At 36.1% G+C, this 21,938-nt stretch overlaps 2 protein-coding genes and 1 long non-coding RNA gene across 6 annotated transcripts; 2 read left to right on the forward strand and 1 right to left on the reverse strand.

The window, feature by feature from the left end:
* Positions 1-846: 846 nt before the first annotated feature.
* On the reverse strand, positions 847-5,055 carry LOC109205112 (putative F-box/LRR-repeat protein 23). Of its 2 annotated transcripts, XR_002064600.1 has the most exons (3): positions 4,636-5,055; positions 1,236-1,915; positions 847-1,102 (listed from the first exon to the last, which is right to left on the reverse strand). XR_002064600.1 is itself a non-coding variant. In XM_019367790.1 (2 exons), the coding sequence occupies exons 1-2, from the start codon at positions 4,986-4,988 to the stop codon at positions 1,336-1,338; spliced, it is 933 nt and encodes a 310-aa protein (XP_019223335.1). In that variant the 5' UTR covers positions 4,989-5,055; the 3' UTR covers positions 847-1,335. The 2 variants fall into 2 exon arrangements, 1 of the variants encoding a protein (XP_019223335.1); XM_019367790.1 differs by having other exon boundaries at positions 847-1,915.
* A 5,875-nt stretch (positions 5,056-10,930) lies between these two features.
* Positions 10,931-12,336, forward strand: LOC109205113. 3 transcript variants are annotated; one of them, XR_002064602.1, is made up of 4 exons: positions 10,931-11,038; positions 11,173-11,270; positions 11,413-11,469; positions 11,721-12,336. It is a non-coding gene; the product is annotated as an uncharacterized LOC109205113 (long non-coding RNA). The 3 variants fall into 3 exon arrangements; XR_002064603.1 differs by having other exon boundaries at positions 11,794-12,336; XR_002064601.1 differs by having other exon boundaries at positions 11,799-12,336.
* A 7,527-nt stretch (positions 12,337-19,863) lies between these two features.
* LOC109205105 lies at positions 19,864-20,629 on the forward strand (the record flags this gene model as incomplete). The annotated part of the gene is made up of 1 exon (XM_019367777.1): positions 19,864-20,629. A coding segment is annotated over exon 1 (766 nt), but the record flags the coding sequence as incomplete, so codon positions are not given.
* Positions 20,630-21,938: the final 1,309 nt, after the last annotated feature.

A 21,938-nucleotide genomic window follows, 5' to 3' on the forward strand; every position in this document is an offset into this window, starting at 1 on the left:
AGGGACGAATTCAGAACTTAAATTCTTTGGGGTTCAATTTTTAATATTTTTAGCATTAAACCTATTATACTTTTAAAATTATAAATTTAGACTTATTCTTAGTTCCAATTTTAGCGAATATTTACACACAAATTTATATACCGCGTTGAATTCAGATGCTCCTTAGCTATATATTCATTAGGATAAATATGCAATGCTAGTTAGCTTCCTCCAATTTGCACCATTGTGTGTTAAGCATATTAAGAGCAGGTCCTATATTTGTACACATTTGTAAATGAATGATCCCATGACTCAATAAGTGAGAACCAAATTCATATCGTGGACATTAATAGTTTTGAAAATCATGCAATAAATCAACACGAAAGAGTACTTCTCAAACTTCTAGTTCATAGCCCAATCCTGTAACTAAATTCATAGGTATAATACTCAATACTTAAAACTCGTGGACGATGTGATTTGTCTAAACTATACTCTGTCATGAGTTGTATGCAAAAGTCAGGTGCTCACCAGATTTCATTTTAATAGTTTTTGAACTTGTTTTCTGCCATATATCCCTCAACCCATTTAATTTAATGGAAATATCATTTTCAGTCCTTGTGTTATTGCATTTTGTTCCTTGTAATATTCGACTTAATGTATTTAACCTTCAATGAAGCAATATGTGTATTTTTAATCCTTTTACTAACGGACAACAATTTGTTTGACTGATAGCCTGTTTGGCCAAGCTTCTCCAAAACCAAAAGAAACTTTTTTTTCCTCGAAAAAAATGCTTTTTTTTATTTCCAAAATTGAAGTGTTTGACCAAGCTATTAGAAGAAAAAAAAGCAAGATAGTAGGCGACGAGACTGCATTTACCTGACCTTGACTTCCATCAAATTGGATACATCACAACTGATAAAGGATTAAAAACAAAAACGAGCAGACAATACAGAGGTGCATGTATTCTGTTCTCAAACAACCATCTCAAACCAATAGTTGCTCTATATTCTAATCAAATGTTCTAAATAGTCTTTTTACAGTAAATTTTACCACTAAATACTTCACCTTTTCTTCTCAGCGAAGCTGTAGTGAATAGATTCCAGTTCAACCAGCAACCAAAGACCTGCAAAAAACCAAGGCAACCAGCATGTATATCTGAAACAAACCATTTTGTCTTCTTGCCACCATTCGAAGCCATGAAAGCGAAAAAGAAAAAAGAACAAGATGAAGTAATGCCGGTAACATTGGGCTCTTACCATAAGTAAATTTTAGTTTGAACACGACATCAATATAGGTTACCAGCTTCATCTACATACTCGCTGCTATATGTAGAGTCATCATTGTCAAAAATCGTAATCATAATCTATCGTAATCATAATCATACTCACGAGAGTCCCCAAGGCTGAGGCCGTAATCGTAGTCATAACGAATATCGTCATCTTCATCAGAAGACGGGCGACGCTGATTTTCAGAATGAAATTCATAGTCATGTGTGGAATCACCGGGGCGCTTTAGATCTACAATCTGTTGCATACATCTTTCTAAGTCCCCATTAAGATCAACACAACAACAGCAGCGCAAGTCAAGTGATTCAAGGAGCAAACAGCCATCAAGAATGGCTTGCAATCCTTTATTTGTCAAGCTATTTTGAAGAAATGCAAGGTGCCTCAATTTAGGCATACTTTTGGCAATAGCTAGAGCTTGATCATTGCATTGAGATGGTGGAAATATCAAATTTTCATATTCAGTGGCATTCAATGTAAATGACTTGAGCAGGGGGCAATAACGACCAACACTTTCTATATCATCTTTAGTTATCAAGGTAAAGTATATGTGCAACTCCTCCAGCAATGGGAAGTTCTTGGCAGCTGCAGCCAAACCTCCAACTAAGTTACTATAACACTTGACAACTCGAAGATGTCTGAGCTGACTTGATCTGTTAGAAAGAACAACAAATTTATTACTTTAAGAGAACTCCTATTTCAGGGGTGGCAACAAAACGATACGAGCAATTACAAGAACACCACAAGGAAAAGGACAGCCATGGTCTAGAAACTTATAGATCAACTGAAAGAGACAGAATTTCCTCCTTCTCTATAGAAAGACTAACGTTTCTCTTGATTATCAGGTTTGCATAAGTGGATATAAGGATCTATTTTGTTGCTGGTATTAAATCCTTTGACATTACAGAAATTTACTCGAGTCCTTAACTTTTATAAATGAGCCGAAAGCTTCCAAAGGCAGCGGTAACTTATTTCGAATTTGGAGACTACATCAGTCCAGGGTTCATTTGCTCTCAGAAAGCTAACAGATGCGGAGAGATTCTTGACTATTTGTAAGACTACAAGGTTGAAAAAGAATCGTTACCATCTTGCCGAAAGTAAACCACAACTAAGGGTAGAAGACTCTATCAAGCAAAATTGCTAGAGCTGTTGACAAAGGGGAAACTCCCGGTAACAATAACCATTTACCTAAGCTGCCAGAAACTTTTGCAGAAGTGGTTAAAAGCAGTCAATGGCCAGCAAAGGGTCCAAATTTAAGCATCATACAGCCTGAAGGAAACAGAATCATCATCAGAGGTGATTCTTTACCTTCAGAGAAAGATCTTCTTGGCCATTGCTGATGATACTCTTTTGATGTGTAATGCTACCGTGAGACAGTTAAGTCATTTAATATTAATTCTCACTGTTTTGAATCAGTTTCAAAGTTGTATGGAAATTGGAGAAAGGGTATTATTTTTTCAATTAACAAAGTCAATAAACGTTGAGGTGTTGGCTGGGGTTTTGGCGTATGGAGTAGGTAATCTTCTCAACTAATCTATTTGGGAATGCCTTTGGGAGCTAAAAATAAAACTGTAGACAGTTGGCCAGGCGACAAGGGGTCCTAAAATGTCAGGTAGATGGAAAAGTCAATACTTGTCTTTTGGGGGAAGATTGATGTTGGTAATAGTGCCCTTGATCGGTGTTGTCAAAGGCTCATCTGAGGCGCGCTTAAGCCCTGAAGCTCAAAAAAGCTCAGGGCATGCGCTTCGCCTCACTTAGCTGCGATTTTGTGTAGGCAAGGGCAAGGCACTAAGGTGTGTGCCTCATTGCCCATAAGTTATATCTTGAATAGAGCGGTACAAAACAATAAATGTAATTGGAAAAAGATATAATTGTTAATGAAATCATTATGAATGAAATTCTTAATTTTTTCTTGCATTACATATATTTTTTTATTTTTTTCTTCGTTGCACCTTTTTTAACTAAAGTCCACACTTCAATCACGCTTTGCGCTTAAAGCCCCCATAGACCTGGAGTGCTTTTTAACGCTTTTCGCCTTTGACAACACTGTCCTTCATGCATTACCCACAGATGTGATGTCATTATTTCCTATACCAATTAAAGTGGAGAAAATGTTGGATAAATAATGGAGGACTTCTTATGGCGGAGTAATAAAAAAAGATAGCTTTTCAACTGGTCAAGTGGAATACTTTTGACACTCAACAAGAATGAAGGAGGCCTAGGCATCAGAAACCTGAGGTAATGCAACTGTAGTTTAATGATGAAATGGTTACGGAGGTTCACATAAGCAAATTATGGAAGGATTTTATCGATGAAAAATATGGCTTCCAAGGTTTTTGGACTTCTACAAGAGAGACCACTCCTTATGGGGTGGGATTATGTAGGAACCTAGGAATATTAGAGCTTTACTGCAAAACTTTTTAAGTAATACTGGTTTCAGAGTGAGTGATCGAAGAAAGATTGCTTTTGGGATTGGATTGGCCATACTCACTATTTTCAGATTTGTAAAGACTTGCAGTTTTCTAATGCTACGTTGACTACCACTAGAAGGCAAGATGGATGAAATTTCAACTTCAGGAGGCATTTGAATAATTGGGAAATGAGCAGATTTGCTGAATTTTTACAATTACTAGATCCTTTCAACAGTTAAGGGCAAAGTGAGGACAAGCTAGTCAGCAAAGCTTGCAACAGGGGTGTTTTCACAATGAGTTCATGTGGGTTCTGATTCTTCTGGACAGCAAGGGTGTTCTTGGTCTTGGAGTCAAGTCCGGAAAATAATCTCAATAAAAATTAAATCCATCAACCTGGTGCTCCAAATATCGCAATCATTTCTATAAATCTACAAATATCTAAACTCCCCCTCTATCGGAAATTGTTTGGCAATATAGCTATTTGGGGAAATCCAAACATTTGATTTACCTTCTTTACTATATAAACTTTATGTTCAATAGTAGTTTTGCCTAGTTTTGCATATGTAATTTTTTAATTTCGTAACAGAGAAATCTCCGAGGTTTAGCGGCGCAAATCAAATCTCAGTGAAATGAGCCCCCTTAAATACCAGGTTTTGGTTTGCGGCAGGGTTCAAACACGTGATGTATGCTTAAATCACGCATTCGTGCATTGTGCGCTTACTACTGGACCAAACCCTAAGGGCTTTTTGAATTTGTAAACTGGATTTCGAGAAAACCAAAAAACGACAATCCGAATGTGAACCCCGTCATTTTTTTCAATTAAACTTTTAGAGAAGTGAGGGCTTTGCATTTAAGTAAACAATTAAGCACACTAATCGCCCAAAGGGGAGAAGACAATCATATTTTGACCATATCTAAACTCATTTGACAGTACAAAATTAATAATATGACAAAAAATGTACCTCTCAGCAATGTAGTTGATCATGTCTATGCTACCAAAATTATCGATGCTAATTTTGAGTAACTGACCCTGGCTACGATCCACTGCAATCCGACATATCTTGTCCAACACCCAAGGCATTTTGAAATTATCACCTTCATTTTTCAAGTCAACAACAGACCACATAGCGGGGTCATGGCACACCTTCCACCACGTACTACAAACTCTCTGTGCACTCTCCACTATCTCCATCGCTCCCAGCCGCTGTAGAATGTCCATCGTAATCTCCCGCGGAAGCTCCACCCACGGCGGCGATGGCGGTGGTGGTACAATTGAGGAGGAAGATTCTTCCAGGTTTTCCTGTTCATTTGCCATTTTGCTTTTCTCCTCAATTTTTAGGGTTTTGATTTCGACGGAGCAAGGGAAAGCAAGAGCCTAATAGATTTTTATATATATATATATATATATATATATATATATATACTATATTAAAAGCACGAAGACCCTTAACGAAATGTCGTTCGCCTTTTACACTTTTTAAAAATAGAGCTAAACTGAATAAAATAGTCATTTGATTATTTTTAAATATTTAAAAATATTTATTTAATTAATTCCCTTACATTTAGGAGTTTGTATAATAATTCTTTTCCTTATTTGAACTGTATTAAGTATTCTGACATTTAAAACTTTAAAATATTTAACATTTTACCTTACATAAATTTTACACTTAAATTATATATAAATAATAAATAAAATAATTAAAAGAGAGAATAAAAACATTAAAGAAAGAGGAAGTACGTTTGGCTTTGGATAATATGGAAGTTTCTTTAAATTTCTTTAAAACTTGTATATATTCTGATTTCTATGAAACTCTTCTATATTATAATACTTAAAAATACATAGAAGACTATTCCACTAATAGTAGTATTCTATATAATATTAGTTTTCAAAGCTTTTAAATTAGTAATTACAATTATTCCACTAATTGGTACGAGCTACCTAATTAGTATTATTTAAATACTAATCTCACTTGAAAAATGATACTTCCAAACTAAATACACACTTCCGGTTCTAACTTCAGTCATTCTTTGAAATGCATTTTAAGTTAAATTATTTGGCTGGTGTTTGAGCATTTCCGTGGAGCAATTTTATTTTTTATTAGTTATATACGACCAATATTCATTATTTTCAAGAACTTATATTTTTATTTTATATCTCAAAGTACAAGATTTTTATTGAGTTAGGTACACGCGCAAAGCGCGTACACTAAGACTAGTACTATTAAAAGCACGAATGCACTTAGTCAAATGTCGTTCGCCTTTTTTACCATTTAAAAATAAATTACACACTTGACAAAATTGTCATTTAACTATTTTTCAAATATTTAGGATTTCAAAATCACCAAAATTTTCTATATTATATTTTTCCTTATTTAAACTACATAATACCATATTCGTAAAAAAAAAAGAATACTAGCAAAATCAAAGTAGAAACTAGCGTGTACTTTGAACTCCTATAAGGTTTAGGAGTGTTGTCTTTGCCGGTTAACTCTTTAAAATTTTACTATTTTAGTAAAATAAAAGAAAATTAATTGAAAGAGAATAAGTAGAAAGAAAATAAAGTCTTGTGCAATTAGTATTCCTTATTCTTTTTTTTCTTCTTAAATATAAGATGTTACTCTTGTAGTGTGAATACTTCAAACTTTATCATTGTCCACTTTACAGCAAATAACTTAAAATAATTAAAGGGTGCAATACAGATGCATTAAAATTTACCAGAAAAAGAAAAAGAAAAAAAGAATAGATTTAATTCTAAATGAAAAACTATTGAAGTTCCTATACCTAAAACCTATAAACCTAATAAAAAAATATCTATATATAAGTTTACAAAATATAGGAATACAATTTTAAAATAATTGTAATTATATTATAGTAATAATAAACTATAAGATATTTTATTTTTTTTGTTAAATTTATACATGTTAAAGCACAAATCCAATTAGATAATTGAAGCATAAATAAGATAAAGAAATTTATATAACAAAATTAATAATAATAAATTGCACGGATTTCTTTATAAGAAATTTAAGGATGAAATAGTAGAAAATAAGGTATATTATAAATAAGTCGTCATTTTTAATGTTTTTATTTTTTGGCATTTAGTCATACTAATGATAGCTTCACTATATTTTTTTATATTAAACTATTTATAGTAAAGACTAACTCAACCGTAATTATTTCTTAGACTTTGTAATTTCAAGTTCATAACTATTGAAGTCTCCTATACATCGTAAATCAAACCTATAAATATATTAGGATCAGTAAAAATATTATATATAACTAAGTTTACAAATGACAATACTATATTTGAAAATAATATAATTATATTAATAATAGCTATAGTGTACTTTAAAATATTTGTTGAGCTTTTACACGTTAAAGCACAAACCCAATCAAATAAGTGAGGCATAAATAAAATACTGAAATATATCGGAATTATACTAATAAATCGTATGTATTTTTATAAGAAATTTAAGGATGAAATAATAAGAAAAATATGTATTGTAAATAAGTTGTCATCTTTTTCTTGTATTTAGTCCAAAAAATGACGATGCCTCACTACGTTTTTTTATATTAAATTTTTTATTATAAGATATTAATTCAACTATAGTCATTTTTTAGATTTTACAATATTAATTTCTGGGAAGCTATAAGACCAACCATTTTATTCTCTTTTGTGTTTTGTTTTCTGTATTAGGCCACCAAAACAATAATAATTTTCATAAGACCACATACGTCGTCATAAATCACAATAAAGCATCTAAAAACTTATGTCGAACATGATTTTTTCATTTATTGAGCTAACTAAATGGGAAAACATTAGAATTTTTAATTTTTTTAAACTTTTATTAGACAAATCCATAGTTTGATAATATTTACGTAGTTTTAAAAAAATTATGTACCCATTAATATAGATACACGCGCAACGCGCGTATCGTAAAGCTAGTAGTTAAAAAATATAGTAATACTTTTAGTATAAAAGTAAATTTCTCATTTAAAAGGAAAGAAATCTTTTTTTTTTCGCTATGTAAATTTCTATTTCTATTATATAGAAATGGTCGACCAAGGGCAAAATTATCATTTCGCTCAAAGGAAAAAGTGCCTTCCATCTATTCATTTTACACTATATGGGTCTAGAAACATTTTCTCTTCCGACTTCCTTCTCTTCTATTCCAGTCGTCTATTATATAGAAAAGGAAAGATGGTCGACCAAGGGCAAAGTTATCATTTCGCTCAAAGGAAAAAGTGCCTTCTGTGACGACCCGACCCGTCGTCTCATGTGTTACTGCTCCGTTTCCCCCATTTTATGCTTCTTCATGTTTCATTATCAGTGTTTGGTGTGTTAGAGTTGATTTGGATTGATTTTGGTAGGAAATGAGACACTTAGTATCTTTAAGGAAGGTTTAAGTTGGAAAAAGTTAACCGGACGTTGACTTATGAGTTAGAAGGTTCGGATGTGGGTTCCGGTGATTCGGTTAGCTTCGGGAAGTGATTTGTGACTTAGGAGTGTGATCAGAATTGATTTTGGAGGTCCGGTGTAGAATTACGCTTGAATTGGCGAAGTTAGTATTTTGGCGAATTCCGGTTGATGGGTGAGAATTTGATCCGAGGGTCGGAATGGAATTCCGAGAGTTGCTGTAGGTTTGTTAGGTGATGTTGGATATGTGTGCAAATTTTCAGGTCATTTGGACGTCGTTTGGTCGGGTTTTTGATCGAAAGTGCATTTCGGAAGTTTTTGAAGAACTTAGGCTTGAATCCGATGTGATTTAATGGTTTTAGCGTTGTTTGATGTGTTTTGATGATTGGAGCAAGTTTGAATAATGTTTTAAGATGTGTTGGTGCTTTTGGTTGAGGTCCCGAGGGCCTCGGGGTGATTTCGGGTGGCAATCGGAAGGAAATTGAAGTTGGAAATTGCAGGTTCTTGGCTGCAGCAGGTATTTTCGCATCTGCGGAAAGGCAACCGCAGATGCGGTTCCGCTGAAGCAGAGAAGGCTTCGCAAGTGCGAAAGAGGGTGAGATTGAGCAGTTCTGCAGAAGCGGAAGTCGTTTCGCTTAAGCGAGTCCGCAGAAGCGGACATGAGGTCGCAGAAGCGGTTTGACCTGGGGGGTGAAGTTTCGCAGAAGCGAGAAATTTTGTCGCAGAAGCGACCCTTGTGATTTAATGAAATTCCGCTTAAGTGGACAAAAACCGCAGAAGCGGTCACGCGAAAGCTGGCGTGGGGACAGCAGAAGCGGAAACCCCTGAAGGCCAGTAGGAGTTTATATTCATTTTTGCTCCGCGAGGGTTATGTTATTTCCACCATTTTTGAGCGAGCTTGAGAGCTTTGAGGCGATTTTGAAGAGGGATTCAAGGAGGAATGATTAGAGTTAAGTTCCTTGGCTTAAATTCACGAGATTATGTTAGATTTAACATGAAAATTGGTTGAAATTCATCAAAGGGGTAAAGCTAGGGCTTGAGTTTTTGATATTTCAAATTGGGATTTGATAGGTCATTTGAGCTCGGATTTGGGAGTTCTTGGTATGTATGGACTCGTGGCGAGACGAGGAATCCGGTAATGTGAGTTTTGTAATTTTTCGAGAAGTGGGCCCGGGGCTCGGGTTTTGCTAGTTTCGAGATTGTTGCTATTTTTCAACTGTTTTCGATTGGGTATTGTCCCATTGGCATATTGTGATGTATTCGCTCTGATTTTGGTTATATTTGACGCGCGTGGAGGCCGATTTGAGGGGCAAAGGCGTCGCGGGCTAGAGATTTCGCCGGTTCGAGGTGAGTAATGATTGTAAATGATATCCTGAGGGTTTGAAACCCCGGATTTGCACCCATAGTGCTATATTGGGGTGACTTGCACGCCAGATAGAGAGCGTGGGGTAGAGCACCATTGGGGATTGTGACTTGGTCCGTCCCGGTTGTTGATTTTACCGCGTATTTTGCTATGACGTGTTGTTTTTCACTAGGACTTGGGCTTATTGCCGACTGTTTGAACTCCCTATGAGCTATCATCACTGTTTTCCTCACTATTTGAAATATTATTTGAACTCAGTCCATTGTCATTACACTGTTTCATGAACTCAGCTATATTTTTACTCAACCTCGAGTTTTAACTGATATTTGAACTACTGTTTGAGCTGAGCATTATTGTTTCTTTACTGATGCCCGAGGGGCTTATGATTATTTTTGGACTGATTGAGGCCGAGGGCCATATGTGAGGATATGCTGAGTGATGTGAGGAGGCTTTCAGGCCTCGAGTGTATTGTGAGGAGGCTTTCAGGCCTCATGTTGATATGTACAGGCTTTCAGGCCTTATGTTGATATAGCGCTTGGGCTGTAGGAGCCCCTCCGGAGTCTGCACACCCACAGTGAGCGCGAGTACCCATTTAGAATTGGACATTGGTAACAATGACACTGTCATTCGTGTTTTGGTCAGGTAACAATGACTGACCAGTCAGGTAACAATGGCTGACCAGTGGTAACAATGGCACTGAAACACGCGTTGGGTCAGGTAACAATGGCTGACCGGTCAGGTAACAATGACTGACTAGTAACGAAATTTATGCCTGAGGGGCAAACTTTTATGTGTTCATCTTGCATACCTATTTGTATTATTACCTGCTATGCTGTGATATTTGTGCCCGAGGGGCGGATTTTGTGTGTTAATCAGCATTAACTATTTTGAACAGTTTCGTAATTATTGAAAGGACCTTTTTCGAAAGAGATTTGAACTGAGCCGAAACATTTCTAAAGAGTTCTCTGATTTCACTGTTTTCTCGGAAATTGTACCCGGCTACTGTACAGCCCGTTGGTTGCTTTACGTGATTTCTTGCTGCTCAGTTATTATTTACTTCTATTACTCACTGAGTTGGAGTATTCACTTTACTCCCTGCACCTCGCGTGCAGATGCAGGTATTATACACCCGGTAGCGGGTTTTGAGCTGGTTGAAGGTATTGCTATTGTAGTTGAGCAAGGTGACCGCCAGCGTTCACGGCACCGGACTTTGTCTTTTGATTTTCAGATTCTGTTTAGTATATTATTGGCCCTGTAGCATTGTTCAGACTTCCTTAGATGCTCGTGACTTGTGACACCCCGGTCGAGCTGTGTTGGGGTTGTAAATATTGTTAATTATAGTCATTTAGGCGTATCTTACTATTCATTTATGTTTACTTATTTTGAAAGAGGTTACTTGGGTTAGTTGGCTGGCCTTGTCTTCACGAGAGGCGCCATTATGAACAGTGATAAATTCGGGTCGTGACACCGTCCATCTATTCATTTTACACTATATGGGTCTAGAAACATTTTCTCTTCTGTTCTCCTTCTTCAAGCTTTCAACAATACTTTCTTTTCATCTTCTTATCTATCTGCTAGATTTCAGGTATATATCTCTCAATATTTGCTCACATTTCTTTGTTTTACTTTGTCTTCTTTCTTTCTTTGCTTCTTTTAGATCTGTGTAGCTGTTTCCAATTTCATGGATAAATTTCTTTGGATTTTGTGTTTTCCAACCAGACGATGCGGAATCACCATTTTAAGGGTTATTCTCTGTCCAATTTCATTGGTGTTGCCTTCTTCTCGCTGATTTGGCTATATTTCTTCTTCTTCTTAAGGTATTGACATTTATTATTCTGCTAACTTAAAAACAAAAAGGATATTTAATTTTACTCCTAATGCATGTTGTTCTTCCTTTTCTTTACTTTGTTTTGTATATATTATACTACCATGAATTATGAATCGCGAGTATGTTTTCAGGTTCTTCATAACTGCCTCTTCACACACACCTTGCTCTACATACCCGAGGAAAATAAAGTAAGAATTCATGATAACTCAATTTTGATAAAGCACTAAAATTGGTGTATGGGTTGAGATTGACAAAAATTGGATGAATTAAGTCAAATAGCTATTGGAAAAAAATTGTGTATGTGATTTTCTATTGATAGATTTATTCATTATATCATGTGTTAAATAAGGCCTAAGATGATTTGGGAACTCTTCTTAAAAGTTGTGTTCGAGCAACATCTGTTTGTTTCAGTTTATATGGCTAAAAATTTATGGAATAGGGAAGGTCTGTTAAAGGGCCTGTAAAGGGACTGCATTATATGATGACTCATTATTGTTGGTGGGATTTGAAAGTAAAGGAATGGAGGAGTAGGAAACAGAGTATTGAGGATTGATAGAGATTGTATGGAGTTGCAAGACAATAATGGTCCAGAAAAAAGGACGAGAAAATAGCACAGATATCCCACAACTTTTAGAAGCAGACAAGATGGATTGAGATGTAAAGGCAAGTATAAGAGATCTGAGTAGCTTAATTTATTTATTTTTTATTCCCTATTTGTTTGGCATTTGCTAATACTGTATGTATTAATGGAAGTTTTGCATCCACTTGGATTGAAGCTTGGGATGAGCTCAATCTGCTACTAAAGACGCTGTCAAGATTCCCAATGGTGCTTCCAAATAAAATATTTCATAGTTATTTGAGACTTTTATTTTATTTGCAGTATTTATAGCATTGCGTTTATGTAATTTTCTCATCTGCTTTCCGTTACTTCTTTTACTTGGAGTTGTAGGTGTAGTCAAAATTTGGAATCAGTGAATGCAAAACTCCCATTAAATTCTTGTATACTGTAATAAGCCATTTGGTATTATAGTTGTTTGTCTTCTTGGGAATTCTCATTCTCACATCTTTAAGCCTAATCCATCTTATTGTCTATTGATATGTTCATGTAGTTAGGTACTAGATCAACATATGTTATCTTCACCCATACTTTCTTATTGTTCTCCACTTTTATGCAATTTTATTGGAATATTCTTTAAGTTTTTATTTTATTTAGATATTTTGTCCGAAAAATACAAGTGATGGATGGGATCTTGCCATTTTGCACACTTAATCAGTCACTTCTTGATAATTAGTTTGTTCTCCAGTTAGTTCAGTACACAAATGCACATGGGTTTGTGTATTTACAATGAGAAATATTATTGCATTAATACATACACTATGTTTTAACATAAATATAGTATGTATTAAAAATATTCTTCCATGATGATTACTTCCAACTTTTGCAAATTAAAACTATTACAGGGAACCTAAAAAATGGATTATCTTCAAGGTCATGGAAGAGTACTCAAATGTCCTCCTCTATAACTTCAATTAGTAAAGGTTGTGAACTATTTGTCTTGGTACCCTTCTTTCTGTCCGTCAAGGCCTCAATATGTTGTTCTCCACTTCCTTTTTGGGTATAAGTTGTGTTTCTCCATGTTTATGTTTATCATTATGATTATTGATGGTAAGGCCTAGCTCTCTCTGCATTTAGTTTCTTACATCAATTGGTGTGCTTGCTTTTGTGCTTTTAATTTATTTCACCGCTTTTTCTTTATAACTAATGGACTTTTTGTGTCATTTAATAGTGATATGATATTAATGTATTTTTTCTTTTAATTGGGGCAAGTAAAATGTATTGACCAACTTTTTTGGACATCATTTGCATTTCATATATTTGTCACAATTAGCTTACCGAAGAAAACATAAGGCTTAGCATTTTTTCGATTTTTTTGTTAATTGTTAAGTGGTTAAATATAAGGGTAGGAAGATCCTATACTGCTTTGGTAAAAGGTTATATTTCCGATGCATCTTTAGATTGTAGTAATAGTGACTTGGCCTTTACTTACTTTGTGCCTCTTCTCTAAAGGTCCATAACTCGACTATTGGGTATAATACTCTGGAGTATCTTGTTTGCGGAGATTGCACGCATCTCTTTATGTCATGATATCTTTCAATTATTGCTATGGAACTTTTATCAGTTAATGTTTTCTATCTCAAAATGTGTCACGACCCAAAACCCCGCACTAATCGTGATGACGCCTCTCGTGAAGACAAGGCCAGCCAACTAACCCAAATAGTCCCTTTCAAAGTAGTTAAACATAAATGAATAGCAAAATACGACTTAAGGACATTAATTAACGAAGTTTACAACCCAACACAGCCCGACCGGGGTGTCACAAGTCACGAGCATCTAGAGAAGTCTAAATACAACTACAGGGCCAACAATATACGGGATAAAATTTAGAACCAAAGGAAGTAATCTGGTGCTGCGAACGCTGGCGGTCGCTCTGCTCAGCTACGATAGCAATACCTTCAACCAGCTCAAAACCCTTTACCGGGTGAACAATACCTGCATCTGCACGCGAGGTGCAGGGAGTAAAGTGAGTACTCCAACTCAGTGAGTAATAAAAGTAAATAATAACTGAGCAACAAGAAATGACGTAAAGCAACCAACATGCTATACAGAAGCCGGGTGTAATTTTCTAAGAAAAACAGTGAAATCTGTGAAATCTTTAGAAATACCTTGGCTCAGTTCAAATCTCCTTTAAAAAAAATGATCTTTTCAGTGATTACGAAAACGATTTCAAAACAGTTAGTGCTGACACGCACAGAAAATCCGCCCCTCGGGCACAAATACCACGGTATAACAGGTAAAGAGGCAAATAAGTATGCAAGATGAGCACATAAAAGTTCGCCCCTCGGGCAATATCTCAAAACAGTACCGGCCCCTCGGGCATGATTTATGTTCCTGGTCAGTCATTGTTACCTGACCGGTCAGCCATTGTTACCTGACCAAAACGCGTATTACAGTGCCATTGTTACCACTGGTCAGCCATTGTTACCTGACTGGTCAGTCATTGTTACCTGACAAAAACACGTATGACAGTGTCATTGTTACCACTGTCCAATTCTAAATGGGTACCTGCGCTCACTGTGGATCTGCAGACTCCGGAGGGGCTCCTACAGCCCAAGCGCTATATCATCATAAGGCCTGAAAGCCTGAACATATCAACATGAGGCTTGAAAGCCTTCTCACAATACACTCGAGGCCTGAAAGCCTCCTCACATATCACTCGAGGCCTGGAAGCCTCCTCACATATCACTCAAGGCCTGAAAGCCTCCTCACATCACTCGACATATCCTCACATATGGCCCTCGGCCTCAATCAGTCCCAAAAATAATCATAAGCCCCTCAGGCATCAGTAAAGAAAATAATGTTCAGCTCAAATAATAGTTCAAACATCAATTAAAACTCAAGGTTGAGTAAAAATATAGCTGAGTTCATGATTCAAATGGACTGAGTTCAAATAATATTTCAAATAGTGAGGAAAACAGTGATGATAACTCACGAGGATTTTAAACAGTCGGCAATAAGCCCCAAGTATGGCAATCAGCCCAAGTCATGATAATATCAAATAAGTTTCAGTCAAATACGCGGTAAAATCAACAATCCGGACGGACCAAGTCACAATCCCCAACGGTGCTCTACCCCACGCTCGCTATCCGGCGTGCAAGTCACCTCAATATAGCACTACGGCGTGCAAATCCGGGGTTTCAAACCCTCAGGATATCATTTACAATCATTACTCACCTCGAACCGGTGAAATCTCTAGCTCGCGACGCCCTTGCCCCATCAAATCGGCCTCTACGCGTGTCGAATCTAGCCAAAATCAGAGCAAATACATCACAATATGCCAATGGGACAATACCCAATCGAAAACAGTCGAAAAATAACAACAATCTCGAAACTAGCAAAATCCAAGCCCCGGGTCCACTTCCCGAAAAATTACAAAACTCACATTACCGGATTCCTCGTCTCGCCACGAGTCCATACATACCAAGAACTCCCAAATCCGAGCTCAAATGACCTATCAAATCCCAATTTGAAATATCAAAAACTCAAGCCCTAGCTTTACCCCTTTTGATGAATTTCAACCAATTTCCATGTTAAATCTAACATAATCTCGTGAATTTAGGCCAAGGAACTTACCTCTAATCATTCCTCCTTGAATCCCTCTTCAAAATTGCCTCAAAGCTCTCAAAGCTCGCTCAAAAATGGCGGAAATAACATAACCCTCGCGGAGCAAAAATGAATATAAACTCCTATTGCCTACAGCGATTTTCGCTTATGCGGTCCCGCTTCCGCATATGTGGGACCGCTTCTGCGGCCATTTCCCCGCTTATGCGGTTTCTCACTTAACTTACCACTTCCGCCCTTGCGACATATTCTCCGCTTCTGCGGATTACCCAAGACCGCTTCTGCGGTTATTCACTCACACCTGCGGACCCGCTGATGCGAAAAGGGGTCCGCTTATGCGGAACTCATCAATTCAACACAAGATCGCTTCTGTGCTTTTCCACCCGCTTCTGCGGTCCATTTCCGCAGAAGCGAAAATACCAGATGACAGAAATCTCAGACCTGAAGCAGCTTCCAAAAACTCTCGTTTAACCACTCGAATTCACCCCGAGGCCCCGGGACCTCAACCAAAAACACCAACACATCCTAACACCTCATTCAAACTTGTTCCAATCCGCAAAACACATCTAACAACGTTAAAACCATTAAATCACATCGGATTCAAGCCTAAGTTTCTTAAAAACTTCCGAATTACGCATTCGATCAAAAACCCGACCAAACGACGTCCGAATGACCTGAAAATTTGCACACATATCCAACATCACCTAACGAAGCTACAGCAACTCTCGGAATTCCATTCCGACCCTCGGATCAAATTCTCACCCATCAACCGGAATTCGCCAAAATACTAACTTCGCCAATTCAAGCTTAATTCTACACCGGACCTCCAAAATCACTTCTGATCACACTTCTAAGTCACAAATCACTTCCCGAAGCTAACCGAACCACCGGAACTCACATCCGAACCTTCTAACTCATAAGTCAATGTCCGGTTGACTTTTTCCAACTTAAACCTTCCTTAAAGAGACTAAGTGTCTCATTTTCTACCAAAACCAATTCAAATCAACTCTAACACACCAAACACTGATAATGAAACATGAAGAAGCATGAAATGGGGGAAACGAAGCAGTAACACATGAGACGACGGATCGGGTCGTCACAAAATATTTGACTCCTTATTCTCCATTTTGAACAGGACAAGAAGTTGTTTGAAGAATACACAGTAGCAGATGTTTTCAGTAATACACAATATTTGCAGTACTCTATATGGCTCTTAGTTGGACTATGTTATCTCTTTTGTTTATAGTGCAAACACTGATAGCAACTTATACATTTGGTTGATCACGTAAAATAGGATGGTGGGTAGAAAATAATGAACAAATAAGTCGTATGCTTGAGTTTGATTTTGTATGTATATTTAAAGGAAGTGGAAGAAAAGGAAATTCTTGCTCAGCTTTGATAAGTCTAGGGAGGCAATATATGTACTATGTTTGTCACTATTTTCTAAGGTTGGAACTGTGCTTCTGGTGGTTGTGAACATATGCCAATTCTAAACGTTTATAGTTTTGTAGGGTCGCTATGTGAATGCAATATTAGACATGAATAAAATGACATTAGAATTCAAACTGTTGGGCCCGTGCTATGCACGGGCAATACTCATCTAGTAAAGTAAATATTTGGCTTACTTAAAAATGGGTGGTGCAAATAATTAACAAGTGAATTGAAATTGGTTTTATAAGAAAAATAGTATAAGTAGAAGATATTACTCTAATCAACATACTCAATTAAGTAAAAAGACTTTTCTTTTTTAAATGTTTATATTGCTTATAGAATAATATTAACAGTTGCCTCATTGGAAAATAAAATTCAAAACTAAAAATAATAAAATCTTAGAGATGAATAATATCTCAAGAAAGATTAAATGAGTTGGCTATATTAGTCGAAAAGAAATTATTTGAAAATATTAATTATAAAAATATTATTAATAACATTGCATCTCAATAATCTAGAAGAATAGACTTCAAATTGAAATATTTATATTATAACCTTTTAAAAAAATTAGGCCTCACATTAAACTTTAACTTTAGACCACACATGTGCTCGAGCTGCTCCCGGTATGGGGTTAACATAGAAAATATATGTTTAGAAGTCATGAGCTAAAATTATAGGGTTATGAGTTTTTTTTTAGGGTAGTGAATACCTCTAAAACTCTAAACTTTGGCACAAAATATCAGTTGCACCTCTAGCTATTTGTAGTCTTAGTTATCCCCTAAACTTAGCTATATGATAGGTTACCCTCTTAAATATTGATGTGGCAAAAAGCGTGAATACCTCTCTTCAAGTGGCCATTTTCCAACTGTTAGTTGTCACATTGTGATATATAATGATTTATTTGTTACAAATTGTGTATTTTTTTCTTGCTTCATTTTAATTTACAGTACATATTTTACCTCAACTTTTATTTTATTTTTAAAATTTTTACCATAAATACAATGTATATTTATTTTGATTGTGTTTTTTTTTGGGGAGGGTAGGGAGGGGGGGGGGGTATAGGAGTCAAATTTATATAATTAAAAAAAATTGGTTGGAACCCCATTATTTTAGCTAAATAAAAAAAGTTATACCTAATATAATGGAGTACCAATTCTATATTTCTTGTTCTTCTTTTTTGGATATAATGCTATTTATTTGAATTATGTATTTTTATTTTCGAGACAAATAAGTAAAAATGACCTGGCAAAAACTCTATTATTTTTTACCAAACAAAAAAAGTATAGCCCTCATTTGAAGGAAAAACAAAGATTACGATAATATGATTAGTTTTTTATTTTAAAAAATTATTAAAAATACATGTCATTACACCCAGCCCTATATCAGAAGGCAAAGATATGTTAGTTTTTTTTTTAAAACGAAAGATAGAATTTTATTTATGTGGATTCCCTCTCTTTGTCAGAAAATACTGTGCTGTGAACTTACTACGAAATAAATATTTTAATTTTAACCAAGTCTGTTGATTTTACTAATATATAGAAGAGCGAGAGAAGCGGGTGGAGGTCGTCATGTGTGCTTGCTATTAAAGGGTATTCTGGTCATTTCATGTTACTCCTAAAGTTTGCTGAAGGCTAACGCGTGTGAATCAACTTGACAGCTGGTGCAAATACAAGAAGTCTGCGGCACTTTTGTATGACAGATAGGTCACTCTCTATCTCTATCTATTCATCTTCTTTGTTTTTCTCTGTCCGCATTCTGCTTCATCCTCTGATTTCTTCTCTGTTTCAACTTTCAAGTGAGTGATGAATTTGTTATCACTGTAATCTATGTGTTTGTTTTGAATTATTGTAAGCTCTTTGCTGTTTTGATAGCAATTTGGTCGCTACTTTCGATTTTATGGAAAATCTCTGTACCTTCCCCTTCAATGTTGATTTTTATCGATCTCATTGGTGTTTGTTTTTTGGGGGTTTCCCAGGGCTAGCACAATATCATATGTTAATTAGTCAATTTTGGGTTTTACTGATTATGCTTTTTGAGAAATTTTGGACTGATTATACATCTAAATCTCTTTATATGCTTTTCTCTACTGTTGCTTTGAATAGTATGTTATTTTCAGTTCTGTATGTGAAACAATTTACTAAGAATTTTTAGTGATAGCAAGAACAGAACTTCTTCCATTTTTCTTCATAGAATAAGTTGTTTTCTTTTTTAGAATAAATGAGCCGCCAGCATTTTGTTGTAGCAATTGTTCAGTTAAGTTAACGTCACATGAAATGCCTAATGAACTCTTGAATCTATATTTAGGCAGTACCAAAGAATCTGAACACTTCCGTACCTACCTTAGATTATATAACAATATTTTTGCATTTACTTCCCTTGGAGTGAACTATGACAAAGTACTAGCAAAAAGAAACCAAGGAATTTATACATTTAGAGTACAAGGTCAAATGTATCACTTTATAAATGATTTAATTCCAACAAATCGGCAACCAAGAAATTTACAGTTGTATTTTTACGATGAGAATGCAAAAATATTAAATCGAATGGCTTCCTCGGATATACTTCGACAATCGATTGTTGAGAAACTAATGGCCATACTAAAGATAAATCCTTATTGTATCTTCTTGAAATCTCTAATACATATTCCAGAATTATCAAACTTTTATATTGTATTAAAATGTGGCTCTAGCTTAGATCAACGAGTATATAACCTGCCAACTGTGTCAGAAGTAGCAGCATTATGGCTAGAACAAGAAACGAGCAATAATAGTTCTGCACCCCATATTCGAATTTATACTCACAGTAACAAAAGCCAATTAGATTATGGTTGCTATGATCCTTTGCAATATCCACTTTTATTTTCTTATGGTCAAAACGGCTGGCACTGCGGTATTCCAAAATCGAACAACCTAGAAATAAATTGAGAAAGCGAGCTTATTATGAGACCGAGCAGCTTCCGAGTGTCTCTAACATGTGTTCTATTGATGGATTACTTGATATGGAAGCGGATGTTCTGCAAAATGGGAAACGAAAAAGAAATAATGTTTCTTGTCGTGAATACTACTGTTACAAACTCCAGATGAGAGATAATGAGAAAAATGGAGTTTTACATTCTCATAGATTATTTCAACAATATTCAGTTGATGAATTCATAAAAGTAGAAACTCGGAGATTAGATTTTGCCTCATTTAACCAAGATTTATTTTGGATTGATGTACTACAAGGACTTTTAGATATCTTGAGACTTGGCGAAAGAGAAGCTTCTAAGATAGGAAAACAAAACTTTCTTCCAACAATTTTTACGGGTGGTCCAAGAGATATGCGTCAACGTTATATGGATGCTATCGCGTTAGTGCAGCATTTTGGAAAGCCTGATATATTTCTGACCATAACATGTAATCACTCTTGGCCTGAAATAAAGGAACATTTGCTCCCAACAGATGAAACTCAAAATATGCCTGATTTAATTAGTCGAGTATTCAGAGCAAAGGTAGAAGAGATGAAAACAGATATATTAAAAAGAAACATATTTGGAAAATTTGCAGCCTTTATGTACACTATAGAATTTCAAAAACGCGGTCTTCCACATGCCCATTTTCTTGTTATACTTACTGATGACTACAAATTATTAACGCCCGAGGCTTATGACAAATTTGTTTGTGTTGAGCTGCCTGACCCTGATACATACTCTTACTTACATAAGCTTGTCGTTAAACACATGATGCATGGGCCTTGTGGTCATTTAAATCCTACAAATTTATGTATGAAAAGAAATGAGTGCAAATTTAAGTACCCCAAGAGCTTCGCTGATGAGACAACTGTCACGACCCCAAATCGGACCCGGCCGTGATGGCGCCTCTCGTGAAGAGAAGGACAGCCGACACAATTTCTAATTAAACCCAATCATTTATGCCTTTTCAATTAATCAGATATTTCATAATATGAGTTTAAATAAATACTGCGGAAATAAATACAGCCCGACATCGGGGTGTCACAAGTCACGAGCGTCTACTAGGGTCTAACTACAACTGAAAGTCTAAAATGTACTGAGTACGGATAAATAAAATAAAGAGGGAGAAAAGCAGTGCTGCGGACGCCGGCAACCACCTTGCTGAACTCCAATGACTCTGCCTCCGATCAGCCAAAACCCGCTACCGGGTGTATAAATACCTGAATCTCCACACAAGGTGCAGGGAGTAAAGTGAATACTCCAACTCAGTGAGTAATAAAGGTAAATAACAACTGAGCAGTAAGAAATCACGTAAAGCAAATCAACATGTTGTATAGAAGCAGTATAAAACCCTTTAGGAAAGCAATGAAGCTGTGAAATCTCTTAAAAACATCTTAGCTCTGTTCAAACCTCTTTTGAAAATGACCTTTCAACAGTTATGCAAATGAATGCGAAGCAGCTAGTGCAGATAAACACACAAAATTCGCCCCTCGGGCACAAATACCATAGTTCAACAAGTAAAATGACAAGTAAATAGGAGAGATAAACACATAAAGGTTCGCCCCTCGGGAACCATGTCGACAACTCCGCCCCTCGGGCAATACCTCAGAATAATACCAGCCCCTCGGGCAATCACATAGAATGGTACCAGCCCCTCGGGCTATCATATAGTACAATATCAGCCCCTCGGGCTATATCTCACATCACAATGGGTACCTGCGCTCACTGTGGGTGTACAGACTCCTGGAGGGGCCCCTTACGGCCTGTCACGACCCGGATTTCCCACCCTCGAGGGTCGTGATGGCGCCTACTAATAGGAGCTAGGCAAGCCAACTTAATTAACAAATTCATTAAACACATGTTCCTTTTTAACAATTAACGGCATTAAATAAAGGCGACGAAATTAAAATAATTAGCGGAAGACTTAAATTTATATAACTGAATAAAATTTAGTAATTCCATCATACGTCTCTACCCCGGGACTGGAGTCACATGCTCACGAACATCTAAGGAGTACTACATACAAAGTCTGAAAGAAGCATATTCTGTTTATCTCTGGTACAATGAGATGACAGCCAAATGTAAAGATAGAAGGG

Source organism: Nicotiana attenuata, unplaced genomic scaffold, assembly GCF_001879085.1.
Source record: "Nicotiana attenuata strain UT unplaced genomic scaffold, NIATTr2, whole genome shotgun sequence".
In the NCBI taxonomy this organism is placed as follows: domain Eukaryota; kingdom Viridiplantae; phylum Streptophyta; class Magnoliopsida; order Solanales; family Solanaceae; genus Nicotiana; species Nicotiana attenuata.

Excerpts from the sequence above, each read along its gene's own strand:
- LOC109205112 (XM_019367790.1), bottom strand. The coding sequence starts at position 4,988 with ATGGCAAATGAACAGGAAAACCTGGAAGAATCTTCCTCCTCAATTGTA. Across the intron at positions 1,916-4,635 it reads ATCAACTACATTGCTGAGAG|ATCAAGTCAGCTCAGACATC; the intron begins GTACATTTTTTG and ends TCTTTCTAACAG.